This window comes from Plectropomus leopardus, chromosome 18 (assembly GCF_008729295.1).
Source record: "Plectropomus leopardus isolate mb chromosome 18, YSFRI_Pleo_2.0, whole genome shotgun sequence".
In the NCBI taxonomy this organism is placed as follows: Eukaryota; Metazoa; Chordata; class Actinopteri; order Perciformes; family Serranidae; genus Plectropomus; species Plectropomus leopardus.
Window position 1 is genome coordinate 6983725 of NC_056480.1, and position 23542 is coordinate 7007266.

General features: G+C 39.2%; 1 protein-coding gene across 1 annotated transcript in view; it reads left to right on the forward strand.

Moving 5' to 3' along the window:
• Positions 1-23311, forward strand: part of sdc2 (syndecan 2) — a 63359-nt gene extending 40048 nt beyond the window's left edge. The window contains exons 2-5 of the mRNA XM_042506687.1: positions 12155-12269; positions 13048-13220; positions 16307-16436; positions 20908-23311. Of these exons, the coding sequence (XP_042362621.1) occupies positions 12155-12269; positions 13048-13220; positions 16307-16436; positions 20908-21071 (582 nt within the window). The 3' untranslated portion in view covers positions 21072-23311. The remainder of the gene's footprint in view (positions 1-12154; positions 12270-13047; positions 13221-16306; positions 16437-20907) is intronic.
• The last annotated feature ends 231 nt before the right edge of the window (positions 23312-23542 follow it).

Below are 23542 nucleotides of genomic sequence, written 5' to 3' on the forward strand. Positions count from 1 at the left end.
GCATGCACTGCATATGTCGAATTCTCATATTACTACTGAACAAGTACAGAGGCAAAGAGCCGGTTGCATGCCGCCAAAACTGACTGTAGTAAAGTAGATCCAAGGGCTGCACCTCACCATAGTTTTTGTGTTGATGATCAGTTCATCATTTAGTCAGTGTTACATCTTCAAATAGCTTGTTTTGACTACCAGGAGAAGTTCGCCTAAGGCGTAAATGTGCTAGGTCCAGTGCTGGATAAAAAACAGAGACGGCAGCACATTTAGTCTGACATTTTGGAAATATGCCTATTGGCTGTCATGGCCTAAAGATGGATGGCTTAGTGTAGCATTAAGACCAGGAGTAGAGGCAAATAAACAGTAAGACTCTGCACACACAACATCCTGTAAAAAAACACCACTTGTCATTTAAATATTAAATAAATGAGCTTTACAAGTGCTGATAGGATATGCTATCTATTTTCTCCTGCTCCCAGCCTTCGTGCTGAGATAAGTGAAACATCTCCTGGCTGTGGCTTCATACTTAGTAATGCATCAGTGATGGAAGCCGTATTTAGATCTTTTACCTCAGTGAATCTAATGCTGCACTCATACTACAAGTTTTACAAGCAACAGACTACAATACGTTTTAAATGGAAGCCGGTGACATGAACTGACGCCCGACACTTGCCGCTGCTGACGGGTGTGACGCTCAACAAAATAAAGCCGACCTGGCTCGCTGCAATGACGCGGTAAAACGTCAAACAATCAGTATGGATTGTTTTTGCTTTGGTTAGGGATATACGGGGCGGCAAAATGTGCAGCTAAAATGGGGCATGTATTCCCTGATACATGTGAAATATTTAAGAGCCCTGAGAGAAATATATACATGTAAGGTCCTATGTAGTATTGCATTATGTATGTATACCATGCAGCTTTTTTATCGTTTGTTTGTTTTTTATTTTATTTATTATTATTTCAGCCCTTATAATATATGTGATATTGCTGTCATATGTGTTCGGTAAGTTCTGTCTGATCTAAAAACGTAATCAAATATTTCTTAAAAAGGGCTCAGAAACTGAGGGTAAGTATAGATATTCTTATGACTAAATGCAAACTGAAGCTGATGTTCAGTGGAGGTGGATGTAACTAATTACGCCCCAACGCTTCATTCCACCATTGCTTAGCATACAGATATGAGAGTGGTATTGATCTTCTCCTCACACACTTGACAGGAAGTCAAATAAGTACATCTCCCAAAACGCTGACATATTGCTTAAGCAGCAAAGAAACTGGGAATCAGAGAATATTTTGAATATTGGCTCAATAACTGAGTCAAATGATAAATCAGTTATGAAATTTCTCGTTGAACTGCTGTCATCTCAATTAATCTCGTCAATTATTGGAGTGTAAGCGTGTTTGATTAAATATAAGAAAAGAGGAGGCATGTTTGCAAGTGATTTGCAGTAGATTTTCCTGTTAATTATAGAGAATTAGCAGACCTGGTTGTAAAGCACAACGCCTTATATTCACTATAAGTAAATGTGCTTAGAAAACAGAGAGGAGCGTTTCTCTGTTGTGGTTCTTCCTAAGCTCATTGCAGTTCTGAGGTAGACTTAAGGAAATAGTTAAGAACCAGAAACGAAGGAGGATCTGAGACGCTGTCTGTGTGCCTGTCTGTCTGCCAGCCCCCGTGCACTTATTTTCCCCTTTTTCTTCTCTCTGAAGTCGGCGTTATGATGTGTGTCTGTGTATTCGTCTCACACCTCTGAGATATGAGAGTTGGATAAGGGTTTGTGTGTGTGTGTCTGTGTTGGCACATATGTGTGTTCTGTGGGTGCTTTCATAGACATGCAGATGTTCAAGTGTGTGTGTGTGTGTGTGTGTGCGCGTGTGTGTGTGTGTGTGTGTGTGTGTGTGTGTGTGTGTCTGCATTCCTTTGAGGAACACTATTTCCCCTGGCCTGACTTGGAGTTGAGCTAATATTTGTTGTGTTAGAAGTGAGAGCGGAGTGTCAACAGTAGGAAGTCAGGAGCCCTGGGTTAGTTCATTTTTCCTCCATATGTATCCCCTCATCACCTCCGTTCATCTCGTACAGAACGGAGAGGGAGATGCAAAATATTACACACACACACACACACACACACACACACACACACACACACACACACACACACACACACACACACACACACACACACACACACACACTGTAAGCACATGCAGCCCCAGCGCCTTTCAAGCCCTGCTAGGCATGGACATGGTGATTCTGACAGGCTTTTAGCAGAGCAACCTCCAGGCTAGAGGATTGTCTGCAGCAGTGGGATATCTCCCCCCTCCTCCCCTCTCTCTTTGCTCATCCTCACACTTTTTGTCCACCCCCACTCTCTCTTTTATCTCACACTCTCCTCTCCTCAGTCCGTCCTTCACTGCCTCCTCTCGGTCATCTACATTTTGTCCAATCTTAGTTGTGTTCATGTCTTCTCCGGGTCAACGGGTCAAACGGAGAGAGTGACAGGGAGACACAGACGGACGGACAGACAGTGTGGAAGCTGCCTTTCTCACTGGTGTATTAGTTCATTAGCAGGCAGACATGCCAGTAACAGCAGCTCCTCTCACAGCTAATAGAGGGCATACATCGCTCGCTACTAGCTCATTATGGCAGCTCGCCCTCCTTCTCGCTCGCATTCACTTGCTCTCTCTGTGTGTCTCTCCTTTCACCGTCTCCGAGCTTAGTCAGACGGTGTAGGATCGGCTTGTTAGATGAGGCTGTCTGTGTGTGTGTGTGTGTGTGTGTGTGTGTGTGTGTGTGTGTGTGTGTGCAAAATACCCATCCATATGTGTCCTTGAGTGTGACTGTGCTTGGGAAGGATTTACCAGTTATTCCCCCTAATGATGAAAAGAGTCGGATAGCTCCAACAAGGCCATGCCAAAGCCGACTTAAACTAGAATAAAAATGTTAAATAAAGTCTAAGATTCAGGAGCTCTAAGGTTAGGTCTATGAAATATGATTTAACTTCGTAATTACATTCTTATGAGTTACTCTTCATGTGTAAAAGGAAGATTCTTTCAAATTTAAGTTATTCAATTTTTTTCTATATAATTACACGTGCATAGGCATGAGCAGAAAGAATTAATAACACCAAACCAAACCCATCTTTTAAAGCTCTTACAATGTAAGAGAAAGTAAAGAAATGTTACTACACCCAAGTCATCAATGGTCAGTTTGTTTATTTGTTTTCATTGTCTTTTGTTAGTTTTTTTTTCTTGTTTTTTTTCCTCATTTTAAAAAAAAAAATCATCCAATATCCAATCCAGTATCATTGCTTTGTTGACTTTGTGGTGCCATCGCAGGGCAGTACAATATACAAGAAAAACAAATCATGACGAAAAAACACAATACGCAAAAAAATACAAAAATTCTGAATTAAATACGGACCTAGTGCATAGAGGTTACACCAGCGCCTGTCTAAACAGGTGTGTCTGTCGCTGGCTTTTAAAAGAAACCAGAGTCAGCAGACCATAAGGATGCAGGCAGAGCACTCCATAATTTAAGGTGCTACGGCCTCAAACGCTCGATCAATCTGGGTCTTAAGGCAGGTGAGAGGGACAGACAGCAAATTTTGCATTTTTGACATGAGAGGGCCACGTTACATTGTGTTATTTTAGGGTTCAAGAGATTGGCGATGTGTCTGTTTAATATAAGTGTAAGGAGCTACGTTAATGAATGTGTGTTGCTGTAGGTACTGGTGACACAATAAAAATACAATCCTGAAAGTCTGATTGCCATGTAAACAGTAAAAGTATAGCATTATTATTAGATAGTGATGTACCAGTTTGGATGGCCAAAGTAGTGCATTGCGTGGTGGAAAATGTTCAGGTAGAGGCATCACTCAACTGAATGTGTATGCTGTGATTTTTCATACAGTGCTAACTGTCATTATGAATGTGGTCAGTACCCACCCGCGCTTATTAATTTAGGTACCTGAGGATCACTGTTTTTTTGATACTGCTATAACACAAAGAGGAAAGGATATCGGTTCATGCACCTCATTTTGAACCATTCTGAGCATTTTGACCAAGAAAAAATTGGTTTGGACTTCGAAAAGTTGGTTTCCCAGCTAAAACCAAAAACACAAGTTTTCCTCAACCTGAAGAGCTAAATGTGACAACACCATATTCTACATGATCGAAAAGAGGGGAATGGAGAGGACAAAAATGAAGAAGTCACATGAGAAATCGTCAGAAAAAAGAAGCTCAAGTGGTCTCACTAATAGTTGCGCCATGCTTGTTTGTTGTTGTTTTTCTAAAAAAAAATACTATTATTATTATTTTTGGTCTTTTTTTTGCCTTTATTTGACAGGACAGAGAGAGGTGTATGGCGTGTATAATAACAGAACAAAAGCATGCAGGTAATCCATGCAGTCTACCATCTTGCTACCACTGTTTACTTCTGTTGTGCAAAAGTCATCCATGAACTACCAGAGCTAATATAGAATGAGCGCTTTAGTGTATGTATACTGCACTGCATTGAACATTGATGTTTGTCTCCTCCTTCATCTGCTACACTGCTCCAAGGCCTCTTCTCTCTGAAGGTTCAGTCCTTCTTTTTTTATTTAGTCCACTGCAAGGCGGACTGCTTGAGCTCCAAGGATGCAAAGCGTTCTGTATTGAACACAGGCTGTAGTGAAGTATTTGTTAGCCTCTTCTACTCTACCCTGTTGGTTTTAGATGATTTTAAAATGGAGGCAAACTAGCAAAAAACAGTGAATTATTAGATTTCTGTGTGCATTTTTCACTGATAAAGTTTAGTTCATAAGCAGGCATACAGAGGAGAAAACACTGTACATGTTAATGTAATCATAACATGCTGTACATGCAGCTAACAAAGCTAAATTTACCATCAACACAGCCTTCAGAGGGCTTTTTCAAGGATCCCTTCACTGCTGTCATTATACTACATTGATCGTTGGCTGCTTTAAAAATTGTTTACTTCTTAAGATTAAACATAAAGTTACTGCAGGTCTTAAAGTTTTTATTTTTCACTGGTTCACAAAACTTTAACATCATATTAGCTTTAAGATTTAGTGAGCAAGAACATAGACAGTGAGGAAAGGAGCACTGTTTGTGTTCCTTTAGAGAGAAGAGTCGATAGACTTGTGCTGTTTAATTGATGGGACTCAGAAAGTGTTCTCCATCATGGGAAATCTAACATTCATACCAAAAAATAAAAAGATAGGTTGCTAAATTAGATATTTCCAACTGAATCCATTTTACAAGCTGCCTGCCCTGAATCTGTTGTACAAGTAACCCTGCAGGATTTTTTTTTTCAAATAATTGCTCCTATAGGACTAGAACTGACATAGTGAAGCGAACTTGGGACTTGTGCATCTGTCAGTGAACTGGTTTCCGGGTCCACTCTGCTTTTCTTGTCAGTTGCTTGATGTCTGGTTCAGCTCAGAGTCTGTGATAAGAGCTGAAAGCAGAGACTACCTGTAAATGTCACCAGATTGATAAAGAGAGAAACGTTTATCGGCTGCTGTGTTAGTGTGTGCCTGTGTGTGTGTGTGTGTGTGGGTATGTATAAGTGACAGAAAGAAATTTGTATTGCTAGTTTTGTGTGTGTTCCTGTGTGTCAGATAAAGTCAGTGAAGTTTATTGAGGTCAAACAGACCATTTCCTCGCCTCAGATCTGCGCTGATTTGGTGTTGCAGCTTAAGTCAAACAGTAGAACCTCTCTAATCCAAACGCTTTGTTCAAAGTGTTGAAACACGAAGATTACAGAGGAGTCAGCAGATTTTAAGTCTGAAATAAACAGAGACATCTCTGTACCTCAGTGCTCAACTGAAGGGTTACACAAAAGGTGGGACTTGTCCTGATAGTCATTATTAATGGATAAGTCTGACATTGAGGGAAATAGGTTTACTCACTTAGTTAGAAAATAATATTGATACCACTGTCATGTCCGTATGGTAAATAAAAGGAGCTGGTTAGCTTAGCTTAGCACAACGACTGAAAACAGGTGGAAACAGCAAGCCTGACTCTTTCCAGAGGTTACAAAATTCAGCACCTCTAAATCTCTCAAATTAAAACAGCAAACTTGTTCTTTCGTAGGTCTTAAGGTTTAAACCAACTAAATATGTGTTATTTGTGGGCTTTAGAGGACTGGTAGGTGGATCTTGTTTCCTTCACGACAGAGTTTTCTGGCCTTGTTTGTAGTCTATGTTCATAAACTGGATATCTTCAGGTTTTCAAATATAGACTGAACAAAACAAGATATTTAAAAGGAAAAGTTCAAATTTTTTTAGTGTCTATCTATTTGTCCTTTCTAATAGAGAGAAAAAACTTAAAAAAAAAAAAAAAACAGTTAAAGTTTTTTCTATATTGAGAATATTTTCATCACATCACTTTCATCACTTTGCCATCAGACGGCCCTTTTCGATGGTGAAGCCATTAACAGCTGCCATCTATGCTCTCATGAAAGCCACCAGACTCCATTCGAAAAATCACTAATTTCAGCTTGCAAAACATGGAAGCTGCTGGCCTCCTGCTGCCTTGATCAGATAGTTTGTTTATGTTATTGTGTAACTTTGGTGAAACTGAACTAAACCTTTTAAATGCCAAAGTCACACAAAAACACAAAAAACTAGCTGATCAAGGCAGCATTAGACCAGCAGCTCCTACGTTCAGCGACGTTAAATTACTTTTTCTCTCAATGGAGTCTGGTTTTAAAGAGAGTGATGTAATGCCTTTAGTTCCTCGTCGGATATAGCTGTCTGACAGCAAGCTAAAGTCATGAAAATATTCTAAATATAGCATATACTTGAACTAAATTGCTATTTTTTAGGTGGAACATTTTAGGAGGCTAAAATATGTCCACAGCAGTTAATTACTTCACTTCGATGGCGGTATCCTGCCTACTTCTCGAAACTCCTGAATGTGCCGACCGACATTGACTATATGTAATACACTGACTATGAATAATAACCCCATACAACCCCATTAAAAAAAATCCGATATATCCCTTTAAGACATTATCATGGCCTTTGGGAGCTTGTGATATGCATTTTTCACTATTGGCTGCAATCTATACAAACACCACATGATTAACTGATCTCTCGAGAAAATAATCACGACATTAATTGATAATGAAAGTTATCTTTACTTGCAGCTTTTAGAGGATTTCTGGTTTAAAAAAAAAGAAAAAGAAACCTATAATTAGCTACCTGCTTGTGCATTGCTATGCATATCATCCATTTATTCATTTAACAAATCAGGTGAAAGTGTTTTAATTATAATTATAATGTCTTTGAAATCTATCTTTAAAGGCCCTAGGGGAGGTGCAGTTCCACTGTTAATACTCTTTATGCATTTCCTGTGTGTGGTGTGGAGTTATGTGCTTAATTGCTCACTGTAATGTAAGTATAATCAATGAATCAGTGATGCATGCATACATTTGTAAAACATGTCCAGTCATGCATATGTGCGTGTGTGTGTGTGTGTGGCTCTCTATCTCATTAATGCTCTTTGTGACCATTTGATCTGCCTCCTTTTGGTCCATTGTGCTGACATCACTAATGCATAAAGACCTGTGGAGCGCATGGACCGGTGAATTGGCTCACCAGGCTGATGCAGTAAAAAGGGGGGGGGGGGGGGGGGGGGGGGTTGGGAGGACAAGAAGGCTAGAAAGGTTAAGATAAAGTTGCTTTGAACAAATTCTCTCTTTGATCAGGCGGCTCGGGGTGAAAGGCCTTTCTTCCACAAGTCAGAGCCAGTTGAGAGAGGAGAGACGGAGATATTGTTCCGTTTCATCTCGCCTCTGTCTTTCTTTCCGCTCTTTCACACTGTTGTTAGCTGTGTGTACTCGCTGCCTCTTTGTTATGGAGAGTGCCAAGCCTCTCTTTCATTACTCCGCACAAACACACATATGCACATACAATGACTTAAAAGCATTGCTGAACACACTTGCAGTGGAATACTGAGTGTAATTGGAAATGCTGGGATGCGGCAGGGACGTTAGTTGAAAGAAGGCGTTTTTTGTTTTCTCTTCACTAGGTTTTAAATGATTTGTTGCTTCATCAAGTGATTGAACAGAAAACTAATCTGCAACAACTCGTATAATCAATCCATTATTGGAGTCATTAATCAAACAAAATTGCCATACAAACTTGCTCGCTCCAGCTTTTCAACTATGAAGATTTGCCACTTTTATGTGTTAATATTTCTAAAAGCTTAATATAGCTGGATGTTGGACTGCTGGTCAGACAAAACAAGCAATCTGAAGATATTCTCTTGGGAAGTTTGGGATGGGAATTTGAAACTGCAACCTTGTGAAATGGGAATGCAAAACCAAGACGGTTTACATAATTTATAGCAGAGGTAGGAATAAGTTGTTGTTTTGCAAGTCAATTAAGTCTCAAGTCTTTACACTCAAGTCCCAAGTCATGTGGGTTATGCACGAATTACTGGCTCATGATAATGTGGGAAATGTACAAATTAGGAAGCATTATTTTCTGTAAAATTTATTAACAGTTAGTCAGAACAGTCTGGCTCTTTTAAACCAGAAACAGCGCATAGTCTGATTGAATTTTTTACCAATTGACATTCAGCAACAGATTTTGTTCTACAAAGTTCTCTCCTGCAACTTGACTGGTTGTTGCCTTGGTTCAAATAAAGTGGATCTAAGAAATTAGAAGTCTCAAATTGCTGGGAATGAAAAGTCTTAATGCTAGTTGATTCAGAAAATGAAGGGAAATTAATTGATTTGTGTAACATTTTAAAAAGAAAAATCCTTTTTAATCTTTGAGATTGAGGAAAGGTGTGAAGTATATTCAAGTTATACTTCATACCTATTCAAGGCTCATATCCAAGTCACGAGTAATTGGTGTTTAGGTTCAAGTTGAGTTACAATCCTTTTTGATTTGCCAAGTCGAGTCTAAAGTCATCAGATTTGTATCTCAAGGCAAAAAATCTTGTTTATGGATTTCTCTGGACTTTTTTATAAATATCTGATAGTTGCAGTCCTTCTTTCCTGACCAAACACAGACTGCCCAAACATAATTTCTGCCAATTTCTCTTAGCCCTATTTTTTTTTTTTTTTTTTTTTGCCTTTCTTACAGCATGTCTATCCTTTGCTGTTGACAAAAAACACTTATTTCCTGTCATGCCAATTGGTTATATTCTCCAATCCAACTTCATTCAGCCCGGGGTTTATCAGCACAACATCCTCACAGCAGACCTGGAACTGTAGCCACCAGCTTAATAGGTGCAACACACACACACAGACACACACACAGGAATGATATATTGTGGGGTCTCTCTTTTGTACTCTCTTTCTCTAAAGCAGGACTATCAGTATAGAAGGGGCAGCACAGCTGACCACAGATTGGTGAAAAGGAGCTGAATAGATGTTGCCATGGATGCGTTTATAGCTATTCCAGTCACACACACTCAACACAACATATAAATAGTTACATGTACCAAACACACACGTTGTATGGCAGCTGTTTTATATATTACATGTTTTATATTTACATGTCGAACATGCGTCAGACTCCACAATCCACTTTAAGAGACAAAAAAAACCCCAAAAATAAAATAAAAAAAAAATCCTTATCTTATTTCTTGTTAAAATCTTAATTTGCACACCATGTGAGGTGGCGCTTTTTAAACAAACAGGCTCTGTTAAACCGTGGGCTTCTCAGCCAATCACTCCATTAAGCCGGAACACAAACATTCCCACCACTCAGGCTTGTTGTCAAGACGATGATGCTGTGGGAGGGGCGACACGTTGTGATTGGACAGCTATCCACACATCATTTAAGTCATATAGTGATGACTTTGTTTTGAGTCACCCTCTGGGGGTGGCAATGCTGATGTGTGGGCCTGCTCACAGGTTTGGTCCCGACTGAAATATCTCAACAAATATTGGATTCAGTGCCGTTAAATGTCATAAAGTCATTCATGGTCCCAAAGGATAAATCCTAATGACTTCAGGGGAAGCCCTGACTTTTTCTCCAGCTCCAACAGCAAGTCAAAGTTCACAATTAAGGCAATTTTATACTTCTGTGTTGTATCTTCACTGTAGGTATTCAGTAAGTACGCTTTTTGGTGTAGTAGTAGTTGAAGACGTTGGTGTATTTCTTGGTAGATTATGGAAGTATTAAGGAAAAAGTGAGTATACAATCTTATACTGTATATTCCAATAGCATTTTGGCTGATGGGGCAATATACCTCCGTGGAAATGTAACTGCGGCAATGCAGACTACTACAACTGTAATTGCTGCTATACAGCATCACATTTCCTCCTACACATGTTGCCTCTGAAAAAGGTTTGAGTCTATGAGGAGCGGAGACCTATTCGGGGAACAAATGCCCAAGTAATAGTAATTACAGTAAAGTACTTGTTATTTCACATTTATTAGCTCCAAGATGATATTTTTAGTTTCAGTCACCATTGTTTTAAGTGCATGAAGAAACTCAACATATGAAACCCACGACCAACTAGTGTTTTGACATTGTAATTACAGTGCAGAGTGACAAAGAGACACCAGCTAACAAGTATAAATGCTCAAAACAGTGTAGGCTACAGCCAGTGAATCCAGTGAATCATCTCAACATCTAAAGAACGGATTGACACATAATTATGTACAGACATTCAAGTTTCCCACACAATGTAGCCCAATGACTTCGAACTGCTGACAGATACACATTACTCCTTTTAAGATGTGTTGCAGTGTCACGTAACATGTTATCATTTCCAAAAAAATAAAAAATAGATCTGTTTTTTATGACCAAATACCTGTAAAACGAATTCCATCAACCTCACTTGTGTGTTGGTTTATTGCTAATAAGCAGTCATCATCATCATACTAATAAACTAGCATGGTGAACATGGTAAACACCATACCTGCTGAACATTTTGATGGTATCGTATACTGCGCTCAAATAGGGTCGTGTTTACTGTGCTCACGAGAATAGTCCTTATGAACACGCCCTTGTTGTGGTTTTAACATTTTCTCGACATTTTCTCGGAGCTCTGAGTTCACAAGACTATTTTCTTGACCTCCTAAACATAAGTTTGGAAGATCCATTTGAATGCAACAATTGTCACTGTGTACACGCTAAAGTTAGAATTTAGCTCAAAGCAACACTGTGCCTAAGTCAGGCATCACAGGTCTTTGAAATCTTTGAAATCAATTCAGTTGTGAATGAAATGAAAAATAATAATAATAATCATGGCCTTAAAAGTTTGTCACTGCAAGTGCTTTAATTTATATATTTTGTGCAAGAACAGAATTTGAAGTTCTCTTGATTTTTTTAACATAACATTAGTGAATAGACTTTGATTTTCTGTCTGTACGTGTCTCCTGCAGTTCCGTCATTGTTTCACCTGCCACCTACACAGCACAACTGAAAAGTCTCTCTTGCTTTTTTAAATTGTCTTTGAGCCTCTGCTTTGCTGGCTACTTCTCATTCTAAAAAATCTTTGTGTTGTAACAGTAATTAATCTTGATCTATGTCTCAAACTCTGCTGTCTCAGGTCCTTGAATTTGAAGGAACTGAGTATAGAAGGTCCTTGAAAAGCCCTTGAATTTGATGTTAATACTGTAGGAACTCTAAGTACAGCTTCATACAGCTGCCTTCATTGCTGTTGAGTCTTTGTCTTGTTTGACAGGGAGCTCTTATAGCTCAGATGTAAAACCCAGACTGACGTGTTGATGATGGCCATCTCTTAGGCTGAACTTTTGTGTCTGCACTGTGCCCTAATTCTTACTTTACATCAAAAACAACAGACAGATTCAGTCTCTGAGGTTTCAGAATATCAAATTTAGTGAAGATCTGTGCTATCTGAAATGTACTAATAATACAAGCTTTGCATTGCTACCCAAGAGGATTTTATGTTTGCCCATTAAAGGAATAATCACAGAGTGAAGTGCTGGTCTCAAAGCAGAGAGGTTGTGATAAACGATTTAAGGCTAAAATAAAAACGTAGCCACTAGACTTTATGATTCATATTTAGCCGTCGGTGGTTGAATACAGAAAGAGCAAATGCAGAAACAGTCAAGGTCTGTTGATATGATGTGCAAAATTGAATCTTTCACGTGGACTTCTATAAATAGAAGTGTAATGAAACCGATACGAGTCCTCAAAATCTCGTTATCTTGTTGTTTTGCAGATAGCAGACGCAGCCAAGACTTCCTCTCAGGCTGATGACTTGTACCTGGATGACACAGGCTCAGGAGGCTACTACCCTGAAGATGATGATGACTTTAACTCAGGGTCTGGCTCAGGTAAGACACATTTGCACACACACTCGCACACACTTGCACAGGATTGGGTGAAGTGACGCACACACACTTGCAAGCTCAGCAGGCAATTACCCAGAGGCATGATGACATTAATTTTCAAGTTTGCTGCAGGTAAGTTTTGTGACCAGAGTTTCTCTGTCTTTTACCAGCACACTAAAGTTCCTCCCTCCTCTCTCTTTATGTCTCTCCTCTCTCTTTGTCTATTATTTTCTTCGCCACCTCTCTCTTTCTCTCACTCGATTTGAATTGAGATTGCCTTGTCAGCCAGACTGCTGTGGGCAAGTGTGCAAATTTTACATGTCTTTTTTTATTAGCTCCTCACTCTACTTGCTTTAAGCACCTTTACAACCACCCATTCATTGGTCAAAAGTAACTCTTCTTTCAGGGAGGGCTGTATAACTGCAGTGAGAGAAGGTCGAGCTCGGTAAAAGGAGACGGCTGTGATCAATAGCCTTTCCAATACTGTATGTAAACCCTATTACTCGGCTCTGCCACTCTGTATTCTATAGGAGATTCAAACTGTAAATAATGCATTAAAATGAAATCCACAGAGCATGAAGTGAAGTAAGACAAACTATGTGACTGTGAGCATGAAATATTGATAACATGTAAGCCCAACAGTTTACATTTTAACAGCATTTATGCATTTAGTGATGTATTGTCCCGGCACATATATTGTTATACTAAATTTAAGTAAGCACACATGTTTGACATTTTACACTCTGTTAAATTGATTTTACCGTTATCCTTCCTCTCCCAGGTGGAGGTGAAGAAGTGATGGAGGAAACAGTGACTGTCAGTATGGTTTATATCGAGCCTAATGCAGCAGAACCCACCCAGGACTCCACCAAAGATTTCACCCCCAGGGTGGAGACAGCCACAGTCAGAGAAAAGGCCAGAGACAGCACACCCAGGAAACCATTCAGAACAGAGGTAAGAAGTACAATCCGGCTGATGCTGGATTTTTATGTCTAATACCCCTTTTCCACCAAAATAAGCGTGTGCACGTGGGTTTTTTTAAACACGGGTAAACCTGCAAAAAATAGGCTACAGATCTCATTGCCAGTAGTGCAGAGTTGTTTACACGGCTCTGCATCAGACGAGTATGCCTTTCTGCATGAACGTAAAATGAACATGATGTACATAAAATGAACGTGCTCACTCACGTTTGTGTTTCCATCTATGCTGTTGGGAGCCAGAGGTGATAAATACCCATGACCACTGTAGTCATTTGACCCAGGTGTGAATGTTGACTCTACACTTTCTTATTGCATTAAAAAGCCAGATGTTAGTGGGCTCTTTGTACAGTGGAAAAAAATTAATTAAGTTTAAAAATGTCATTATATATTGGACCATAGGAAATGGCCTTACACAACCCAAAACATAAACATATTTGATAACATTTCCTTTTTTAAACAGCTGTGAACAAAATGGACTGGGCAGGACAGATTAAAAAAATGAGTAAATAATTCTCTTCTCTTCTCTGGTGGACAGTGACAGTGACAGTGTATCAAATCATGTCATTTCTAAAATGATTCACTTCTTCATTAACAGAAAACTAATTTGCAACATTTGATATCATTAATTCATTAATGATGTCATTTATCAAGAAACATTCCCCAAAATTGTGTTCCAGCTTCTCTAATGTGAGGATTTTCTGCTTTTATGTGTTTTAAATTCCTATAAATTACAAATATATTTGGGTTTTGGACTTCTGATCGGACTAAAGCATTCTAAAAATGCAACTTGATTTTTAGTAAATTGTGATGGGAATTGTAAATGGGAGCCATGGGAAATGGGACTGCTGAAACCCACAGATAGTTATCATAATTAATCAACTCAACAACTGACATTCACAATTAATTAAAAAAAAAAACAAAACACACAACCTGTGCACAGCCAATCCTCTCTCCTGGGTGCCAGCCAGCGCCTCACAAATCAAGTAAATTAAAGTTGCAGCGCACACCAGAATGTTCAGGTTGACACCCACTTTACCTATTGCTTTAAATATATAGCAGTATGGTATACATGCACTGAGCTAATATATGCAGTTTTATCGGCCGGGCTCCTGCAAGTTCTCTATTAAAATACAATGATGTAGATATACAAGATAGTCAAATTAATTCAGTGTGGTAACAGACTTTTATGTCATTATCTCTGACATGCGCCTTTTCTTAATGAATGTCCAGCACAGCCTAAAAACTGTGATATGTCAAAAATAGTAAATAGAGACTGAATAGCAATTCCTCTACAATACAGTCTGACCTGACCTGAACCCGGCAGGATGGGTTGGGCCAGATTCAGGAAGAGAATCCAAGCTCTAAACCATTTACATAAATTAAGACAAATTGTAATGTATAGTCATTTATAATCACAGCGGCTCGTTCGTAGCTGTCCTGACTCAACAGAAAGCAACACAGTACCTCAGTGTCCCTTTAGCTGACCCAGTATGTCACAAAATCCCCTGTAATACCAGGAGCCGTGAGGCTGCGCTCAGGATAAAGATCAAGTGCTCACGTCAATTCTCAGTGTTTTCGCTCCATTGCAAATTATGGAGGATTACATCTCTCTCGGACATAATCACATATTCTGGAACCATCCTAGATCTCACTTCTGTGGGATGCACTCTTACTCTACTGTACTGGATACTACATCTGTTTGGGATTAGTCGTCAAGGTCTCAACCCCCTAAGCCAAGCCTACCTGGCTCAGTTCCATTTTTTCCCCCTCTTTCCTCTGTCACTGTTCCCTTAGCCAAATGCACTGGCCCAGTTCCATTTTGGTCCTTTGCACCCTTCTCTGGTGTTATTGGAAAAAGCAAGGGATACATGGGCCCGGATCCATTTCAGAAACTTTGTTTCTTTTCCTACACTCACAGAAAAAAAACCCTCAGGTCCACTGGCTGTTTTCATTGCCTAATGTTTTTGGCCAATCTGGATTTGTTCCTATTTTCTCTCTGGCCAGCCTCTATAGGTTTCACTGGCCAGGTTCCATTTTGGTCCTATTTCACCTCCTTTCACTAGACCATTATACTAAGTGGACTTCACTTTTTCCTTCTGGCGAAGTAATCTGTAAGCAGCAGGGAGTGAAGTGGAAGCACAGCGGGGTGCTGCAGCTGATTCTTGTTTCACTTCTGGTCTGATAAACAGTGAATTCATTGAAATGATAATGATGATGATGATAATGACAATAAATGATAATGCCCTATATTATAACGTCTGTGCGTCCCAGTGCTAGAGACAATTCCCAGAGGAAACACTGGCATGTCAAACATTGTGGTTTTACCTGGCTCATGCTAGTTAACATTGTCTTGCTCTTTAACAAAGAATAGCTAGCAAATGGACAAATTACTAGCTAGCTGACAAAGCAAAATACTGTACTGAGTGGAAACCATCAGCTAACTCATCCAGACCCCAGAGAATTTACTTTATCAGCCACAAAAAAACAAACGCCAGATTCATGCAGCATAGCTAATACTGCGTTCATTTGACGTCAAAAGGTTGGAGTTTCTGAGTTGGGCAGTCGTTCTTCCGTTGTGTTCATGACTTTGTTGTGTTTATGTGCAAATTTTAAGTTTTTAACTAAATTTTGCATAGATGTTTTGTACAAACAAATGAGGTACAATATGTTACTAAATTAGTTTCAGAGGTGCTGGTAGTTAAGAAGATGTATTTACCTTTGACAGAGGCAAGCTAGCTTTTAGTCTGTTTCCACTCTTTATGCTGAGCTAAATTAACCAGCTTTCCTATTAAACTCTCAGATATGAGAGTGGTTATCAATCTTTTCATCCGACTCTTAGCAAGAAAGCAACTAAGTATTTTTTCCAAAAATATCAAGCTTTTTCTTAAATATTAACAGTCATGATCGTACCAGGAAGGAGTTAAGGGATTATGCCAGAACATCTGAAAGAACCAAAGTCCTCTGAACGGGGAAAAGAAATACCAGGAGAACAGAAAGTGAAAGTCAGCTGTCAATAAAGGCACCTCAATCTCTCTTATAACTCTTTCTTCTTTCATTCAGGCACCAGTGCCAGTTACAGAGGACATGCAGAGGAACCAGATGACTAGTACGACTAGTGCCCCCGGCTCACCCCAGGAGGCCATTGAAGTCCGCACTGAAAACCTCTTCCAGAGGACAGAGGTGTTGGCAGGTATGTGTCATAATATGCTTTGACAGACATCAAACCACATTGGAGAGTGAGTTAAGTCAAATAGTCAAAGTAATCTTTATATTCAATTCTGCCATATATACAACACATAGATGGGATTGAAATGCCATTTCTTCCAGACCACTGGCGCAAGCATGCAAATACACAAACAAAGAGTAGAGGAAATATAAAAAGTAGGTCCAGTGTGTAGGATTTAGGGAAATGTATTGGCCAAAATGAAATATAATAAAAGCCTGTGTGTTTTCTTTAGTGTAAACCCACCTGAAAATAAGAAATGTCAGTAGCCTAGAACAGACTCTGGCTTTAGATGGGGCCATTCACAATTGTGTCTGCCACCGTAGTTAGGAGCCCCTCTGTGACCAGAACATCAGAAAAACACAGTTTAAACCACAGAGTCTGTTTGTTACAGAGAGAGTCCGGTTTGCGCTCTAAATGTGCTTTTTTCATATTTGGAGATTAGTTGGATGGTGTAGCAGGTTTCCAATCAATGCTCAGATCAGTTTTCTGTGACGCTGAGTGCAGATACAATGAAGGCTGTCTTGAAGAAATAGTTCTACAATTTGGAAAATGTGCTGAAAAGATTGGAAACAGTTAAGTAGCTTTGAGCTTCCAGCCTGGTCTCATTCCCAGGGCGTCAATTAATGCTGCTTGGGCAGTGGCCCGTGGCTGCAGATACAGATGTACAATGCAGCCTTCAGTGTCTGTATAAGACGCACTGTGCTTTTAACAAACTCCAATGTAAACCTATTTGCCTCATTATTAGACGTTCATAGCAACAGATACAGAATAAAGAGCAAGAAAGTCTGCTTAGAAGGAGTAGGAGGAGGGCAAACAGCACATGACTTTGACCCAGAAGACCGGTGTCTGTGTCCCACATGAATCTAAAATGTTGAGTTGTTTTGTCATGCCAGTCTGAAGTCATGTAAGTTATTCGTTAGTCATTAGTTAGTCACTCAACTGATGTTGCTTGCATCAGAAATGGTCTTTTTCAAACCTAAAGAAGTTATGTTGTCTAAACCTTACATCCGACCATTTAAATTAAAGATATAATGCAAAAGGCTACCCCCAGCATCATTATAGTGACACTGGGGCTTCTGCCCGTGCACGAAAATTTGACAGGTAAGGATGAGAACACGTTGAAACTTTGGAGGTGCTGCCAGGCAAACTTTGTTACTTTCTGACAGAGCCAGGCAAGCTGTTTCCTCCTGTTTCCAGTCTTTATGCTTAGCTAAGCATATTTCCCAAAATGTAAAACTATTTATTTAATATTTTAGAGCATAATTAAAGTGGCATTTTATTTTGACACCCCGTCAATTAATTACTTGATGGATTTTGGGAGCATTTATTTTATTTGACATCTAATGTTTCGTAATTTATTTCTTTTTTTAATTTTCTACTTATACGTTACATATTAGCATATCTCTGGTAAACATCTCACTGTTGAAAAATCCAGGAAATATTTTCCCTAATGTCTCCCACCTAATCCACTTCTCAAAAATAATTATTTTTAATAAACTCCATCTGCTTCCCTCTGTGGGACCTTGTAGAGTTCACAGCATTGTGGGTGTTTCAAGTGTGTGTGTGTGTGTGTGTGTGTGTGTGTCTCGCTTTCAATACATGAAAGAGGTTGGAAAGGAAATTATCTGACTCAAAATCACTGTGCTCTCTGATGCCGTCTCTGTTTCCCTGCATGTCTGAGGCAAACATTGATTGGCACCTCAGTTTTACTTTGTTGTGATATCCATCTGGTGTTGGCAATATGCAGAAACAGCATCAACAAGGACAAATCAGGACAGCATCAGTTAGATGGGAGCTCAGCTCACATGTCTCGCCTATTGATAGTCTCATTTCATCTTTTGCATATTGTTCTAGGATTGTGATAGAAAGAGTATTGCCTGCAAAACTCTTTATACCTGGGTCAACACTCATCTCTGCTTTCTATACCTTGTTCTCTTCACCCTTCTTCTAGATTATAACCATCACTCTTCATCTCCCATATGACTTCTATAAAAATAATTGCCCATAATCTAATTTTCATTATTCACTTTACGTTGCGTTTTTGCTTCTCAGAACTCTGGTTGTGTGCCAGAATCTTTACCCATGAGGCCGAGACAGTCAACATGTGCACACATAAAGTGGAGAGAAGGGCAGATTTTAGCACCAGGAGAGACCTTAAACAGATTAGGAAGCTATAAAGAAGAGCATACAGACATAATTGGTATGGAGAATGAAAGAAGCCCATGTGGGGAGTCAGGGTCAAAGCTGGCGGGGAATGGGGCGCCCTGAGTAACTGACAATCAATTACTCACCCCGAGTTATGTAGAATTTGTCAAGTAAATCCTAAAACTCAGAAAATTCTTGATGAATTGAAGTCATGTGGTTCACGTTTAACAACAGCATAACTATATCTAAACATCTGTTTACAAACTCTCACACAACTCATGCAGTATATTCCAAGTCTCATTTTCCCAGTCATATGCTCAGTGCTTTTCAAACACGTCTGTTCACAAAGACCTTAGTATTTCAAACTGAACCAAATATGAAACCTTTCTATGCTCTCTTCAAAGTCAGACTCCATTGACAAAAACAGTAATTCCACCTCGCTGAACACTGGAGCTGCTGATGTACCACTGCCTCATTTTGTAGGTTTTTTTTGTGTTCTTGACTTTGGTGAATCTAAACCCTTTTAGAGCTCAGACACGTCAAACCAACATCAAAGAATGATGAGGCCAACAGTTGCGTCGCCTCATGATGTATGACTCTCTGCCAAAAAGTTGTGCTTGAACACTATGTAAAGACTATAGTCAACTGCCAACTAGCACGTATGTGTTGCAGTTGTGTGAGAGAAAATAATTTGCCATACCTTGAAATGAGATAATCATTAGAAAATGTTCAAACAACTTCGGGAAAAAAAATCAAGAAAATTCTATTTATAATCACTATAATTATATATTTACATTATGGTGCAGAAAATATTTATTTGTATGTATTATTTTTTACTTTATGATGTTTTTCTCGTCATTTTCTGTTCTTATTCTTTTATGTTTTTTGTGCTAATTTCATGTAATTTATTTGAAGATTTTTACTTTTTTTTGCTGCTTTTTGGGTCACTTGTTTTTCAGTCACTCATCACCTTTTCTTTCCATGTTTTTGTGAGTAATCAAGCCAATTTGCTCAGGTTTCAAAGGGTTAAAGTCAGGATTATTTGAATAACCATACAATAAGTCTAACTTATAAATATTTGGCACCACTAGAAAGTACTATGTGCTGTTTCTTCTTCCTGTTACAGTGATGAAACATCTATCAAATGAGAATAGAACCTCTTACATATAACAATACCGTGACAACTTTGTTGTTTGCCACAAACTCTACAAATAAAATGCTATGCTATCATTCATTTTCAAAAGGATTTTTACAGTCATGCAACCAGAAGAACTCATCAAAAACGAAAGACCTTTTGGCCGGGTGTTAGTCAATATTTTAGTCTCGCAATGACATTTATCAGCCAGTTCATGAGCAGAAAACAGGATTTAGTTCAAGCCTTGCTGGACTGGTTGTTGTTTGTTTGTCCCCATTGGATTTATTTGCGCGACTGTTAAGCAATGGAACCAATGCCATCAGCTTCTTCCTGTTAAGCCCCAGTCGGCAGTCACTGATTGGAATACAGACCGTGTCGAATCAGCCGCCATTGGGGCCAAAACAGCTCTGTGTACCAATCAAGGATTGGAGTCTTAATATCCCCTGAACGTAACACTAACTTTTCAACTCACCAACAGGACAAGCATTAGGAAAAGGTAAACGGACCTCAGAAAATGATTGATTTTGGGTATCTTAAGACAAATCGAGGGTTTTCCTGATGACATGAAGTAACTGTTTTGATTTCAACATTCAGATGGGACAGTTGTCATTTGGTTTTACCACATTTTGATAATTTTCTGGGGGCTTTGCATTAATATTGTTGACATCAAATATTTGAGTGCCTGGAGCAGATGATGATAAAAGAAATCTGTCACAAGATGACGTCAGCTTGTCAGCTTTTTGGTTTTTTTACCCCAGTGAAAAAGTACTGTATCAAAGCAGTTTGGCGATAATCGCCAGTGCCCCCCATACCCTGAAATGTCTGTATCATATCTGTGTTGCATTTTTATAAACCTTAATCACGTGGTTACAACTCTCACTCATGTCTAGGCACAGTTTCACTCCTTCCTCTCCTCGCAGTTCTTGTACTTATACAAGTGAGGCTACTTAGAGCAATCACCGTTAATTACGGCAGAACATTACCTGCAGAAATACTGGTCTGTTTTTGCAACTTAATTGTAAGCATTTGTGATGTTTATTACGACTTCAGTAATATTAGTAATAGGGTTGAACTCTTTATGAGGACACGCAGAAGACATTGATTTGACTTCCTGAGTATTGATGGTTATCTTCTCTTTCTGTCTGCCTCTCGCAGCTGTCATTGCAGGCGGCGTGATCGGCTTCCTGTTTGCCATCTTCCTCATCCTCCTCCTGGTCTACCGCATGAGGAAGAAGGATGAGGGCAGCTATGATCTGGGAGAGAGGAAACCCTCGGGCGCAGCCTATCAGAAGGCCCCAACCAAGGAGTTTTATGCATAAATCCCTCCCATCATCAGATCGGCAGAATCGCAAGTGACTGTCAAAAAGAAAAAAAACAGTCCACAACGACAGCAAACCTGTTCAAACCCCAACAAGAAACAACAAAACGTTCTTGATTAAGGAAAAATAGCATAAAGGAAAGCTTTTGCATAGAGTATTGTAATTAAGACCTTTTCTTTCTTCTTTTTAAAAAAAATGAAAACCAAGCATTTCTCATTTTATGGAAATCTCAGTGTATTTAAACATTTTGTGTATTATTTCAAAAGGCTGAAAAAAATAAAAAACAGGATCTGTAAAGGCGAAGAAACTACTCGCATCTGTCTTCTGTCAAAAGGAGCTGTTTCTAGTCGCTGACTACTTTTAAGTGTAGCAGTATGTTATTTGTAAAGGAAAAAAATTTAAAAGTGGAAATAATTGAATATAATTATTCTGTATCAATCCTACTTTCATTTTTTTCTTTTTATTTTGTCCTAGCATGTCTGTTGTTGATCTCTAAAGGTGTATTACATTAATTTATCTTTTCTCTGATGTTAAAAAAAAATGCCTTTGTAGTTTTGATGAAGCTCTTTGGTCTTCATATTAACGCTGTTAACGGTCAATGTAAATGTTCTCCCTTCAGGTTACAATGTTTATTATTTGCTCTCACATCAGTTTTTTAGTCAAACGTGAGCGTTTCATTATGTCTTGTTTATTTGTTTGTTCTCTTCTCAGTGTAGCCTTTTTTCTCTTTTCGACAGCGTTTTATTTACATACCAGGAACAGGTCTTTAAAAGATAAAAATAAGCGTGTCAGGGCTCAAGGAAAAATCACAAATCTCGCATCTGATTTCTGTCTTCTTTTTCTATTTAAACACATTCACTTTCACATTGGACATTCACTGCTTTTGCTTCCCGTTGCTGTCCTGCAGCTTTGAGTGTACGTGGGGTGAAGTTCCTTCTCTGTGGCTTGTGGTGTTTTTGGCCCGTAGCCACCGCCTCCCTCCTCGATGTGTCCCTTACGGTTTAGCGACTGCACCCAAACTCTGCTAGCACCCTAACATCTCCTCCCCCTCGCACTGTTTACCCTAACCTCCCTCACTCCCACCTTCTTTTTAATCAGATTGGAGCACGGCCAGTTGAGTTGTCAACCCTCCCCTTCCTCCACTCACTCTCTTTCTCAGCTACATGGAGCCACCCGTGTAGCTTGGTGTTATTGTCCCCATCCCAGTGTTGACGCTTTAGGCTCACAAATCTGCTCACTGAAGGCCTGCTACTGATTGGACACAAACACGCTAGGCCAGGGCCAAATAACCACATGCAGGGCACATACCTCTGCAACAATAGGGAGGGAGGAATTGATAAATAAAGCTGCACGCAAAATGTAAGTCCTGAATTGTCTTTGACAAGACACTCACATTGAGGGCTACTCATGTTTTTTAGTGGTCAGTGCAGGTATTTAAAAAAGTTGAGAGATGAGGTCATTTACCAGGTTTAAAACCTGCGTTTTACAGAATATAAGGCCGCAAAATAGCCATGTAGCTACATCAAATAAAGGTTACGCTCACAACAAAAACAAGTTAGTTTTTTTTTTATGTTACGTCTACATGAACTTGCTCTGAAGAGCCACACGTGTTTTGTGGACCAGGTTTGTGAAGTTGCCTTTTTAAGCTGTACAGTAACGTGAAGTAGATAAGTAGATGCTGTCACACCCACATAAAGCTGTTCACCCCACTACATCTCCATCCCTCATGTTCTTTCAATCAGTCTGTGACCCTTTTGTTGTCCATCGACTTCTCCCCGTCTCGTGTCATAGCACCTAAGGTACTGAACTATACTGAAAAACCCAAAGACTCACAGTATTTCTACTCCCATCATCCTCTCAGACCCCCTCCACCATGGCCACATCATGTTGTTTCCTCTTTTTCTTCACTCTTTTAGTTTTCTTTCTCTTTCTCTCTCTATTAGAGACCTGACCTTTGAGTCCAATTGCTTATTAGTATATGAAAAGATATATAAATATATATAAATGTATATTCACAAATGTTTTAAACCTTCAAAGTGCCTACCATTTGGAAATGTACTTGCTCAAGGCGAGCATGTGGCGGGTGTGTATACACAGGAGGGGTGTAAACGACTTGACTGGCATTCTGTGAGCATGGATGACTGTAATGGTAACTTTTTTTTAGTCTTACAAAAGCTGACAGTATTGTACCTATAAGTTGAAACAACACTACTGAATAAACATTGTGGCCTAATACCCAACTATGTGTGTTTTCTTGTTTTAAAATAACATTTTTTTCTGCTGATTGTGTAATTTTTTAAAGTGAGGGGGTATGTGTGAAAAAACGCAAAACATTTATTCATATCAGCTTCTCAAACATGAGGTTTTCTGACTGTTGGTCAAAAAATAAGCAATTTTAAGACATCAGCTATTTTCCAACATTACAAGAAATACTAAATTGATTTTAAAAAAAAATTATCTGGTTAGAAAAA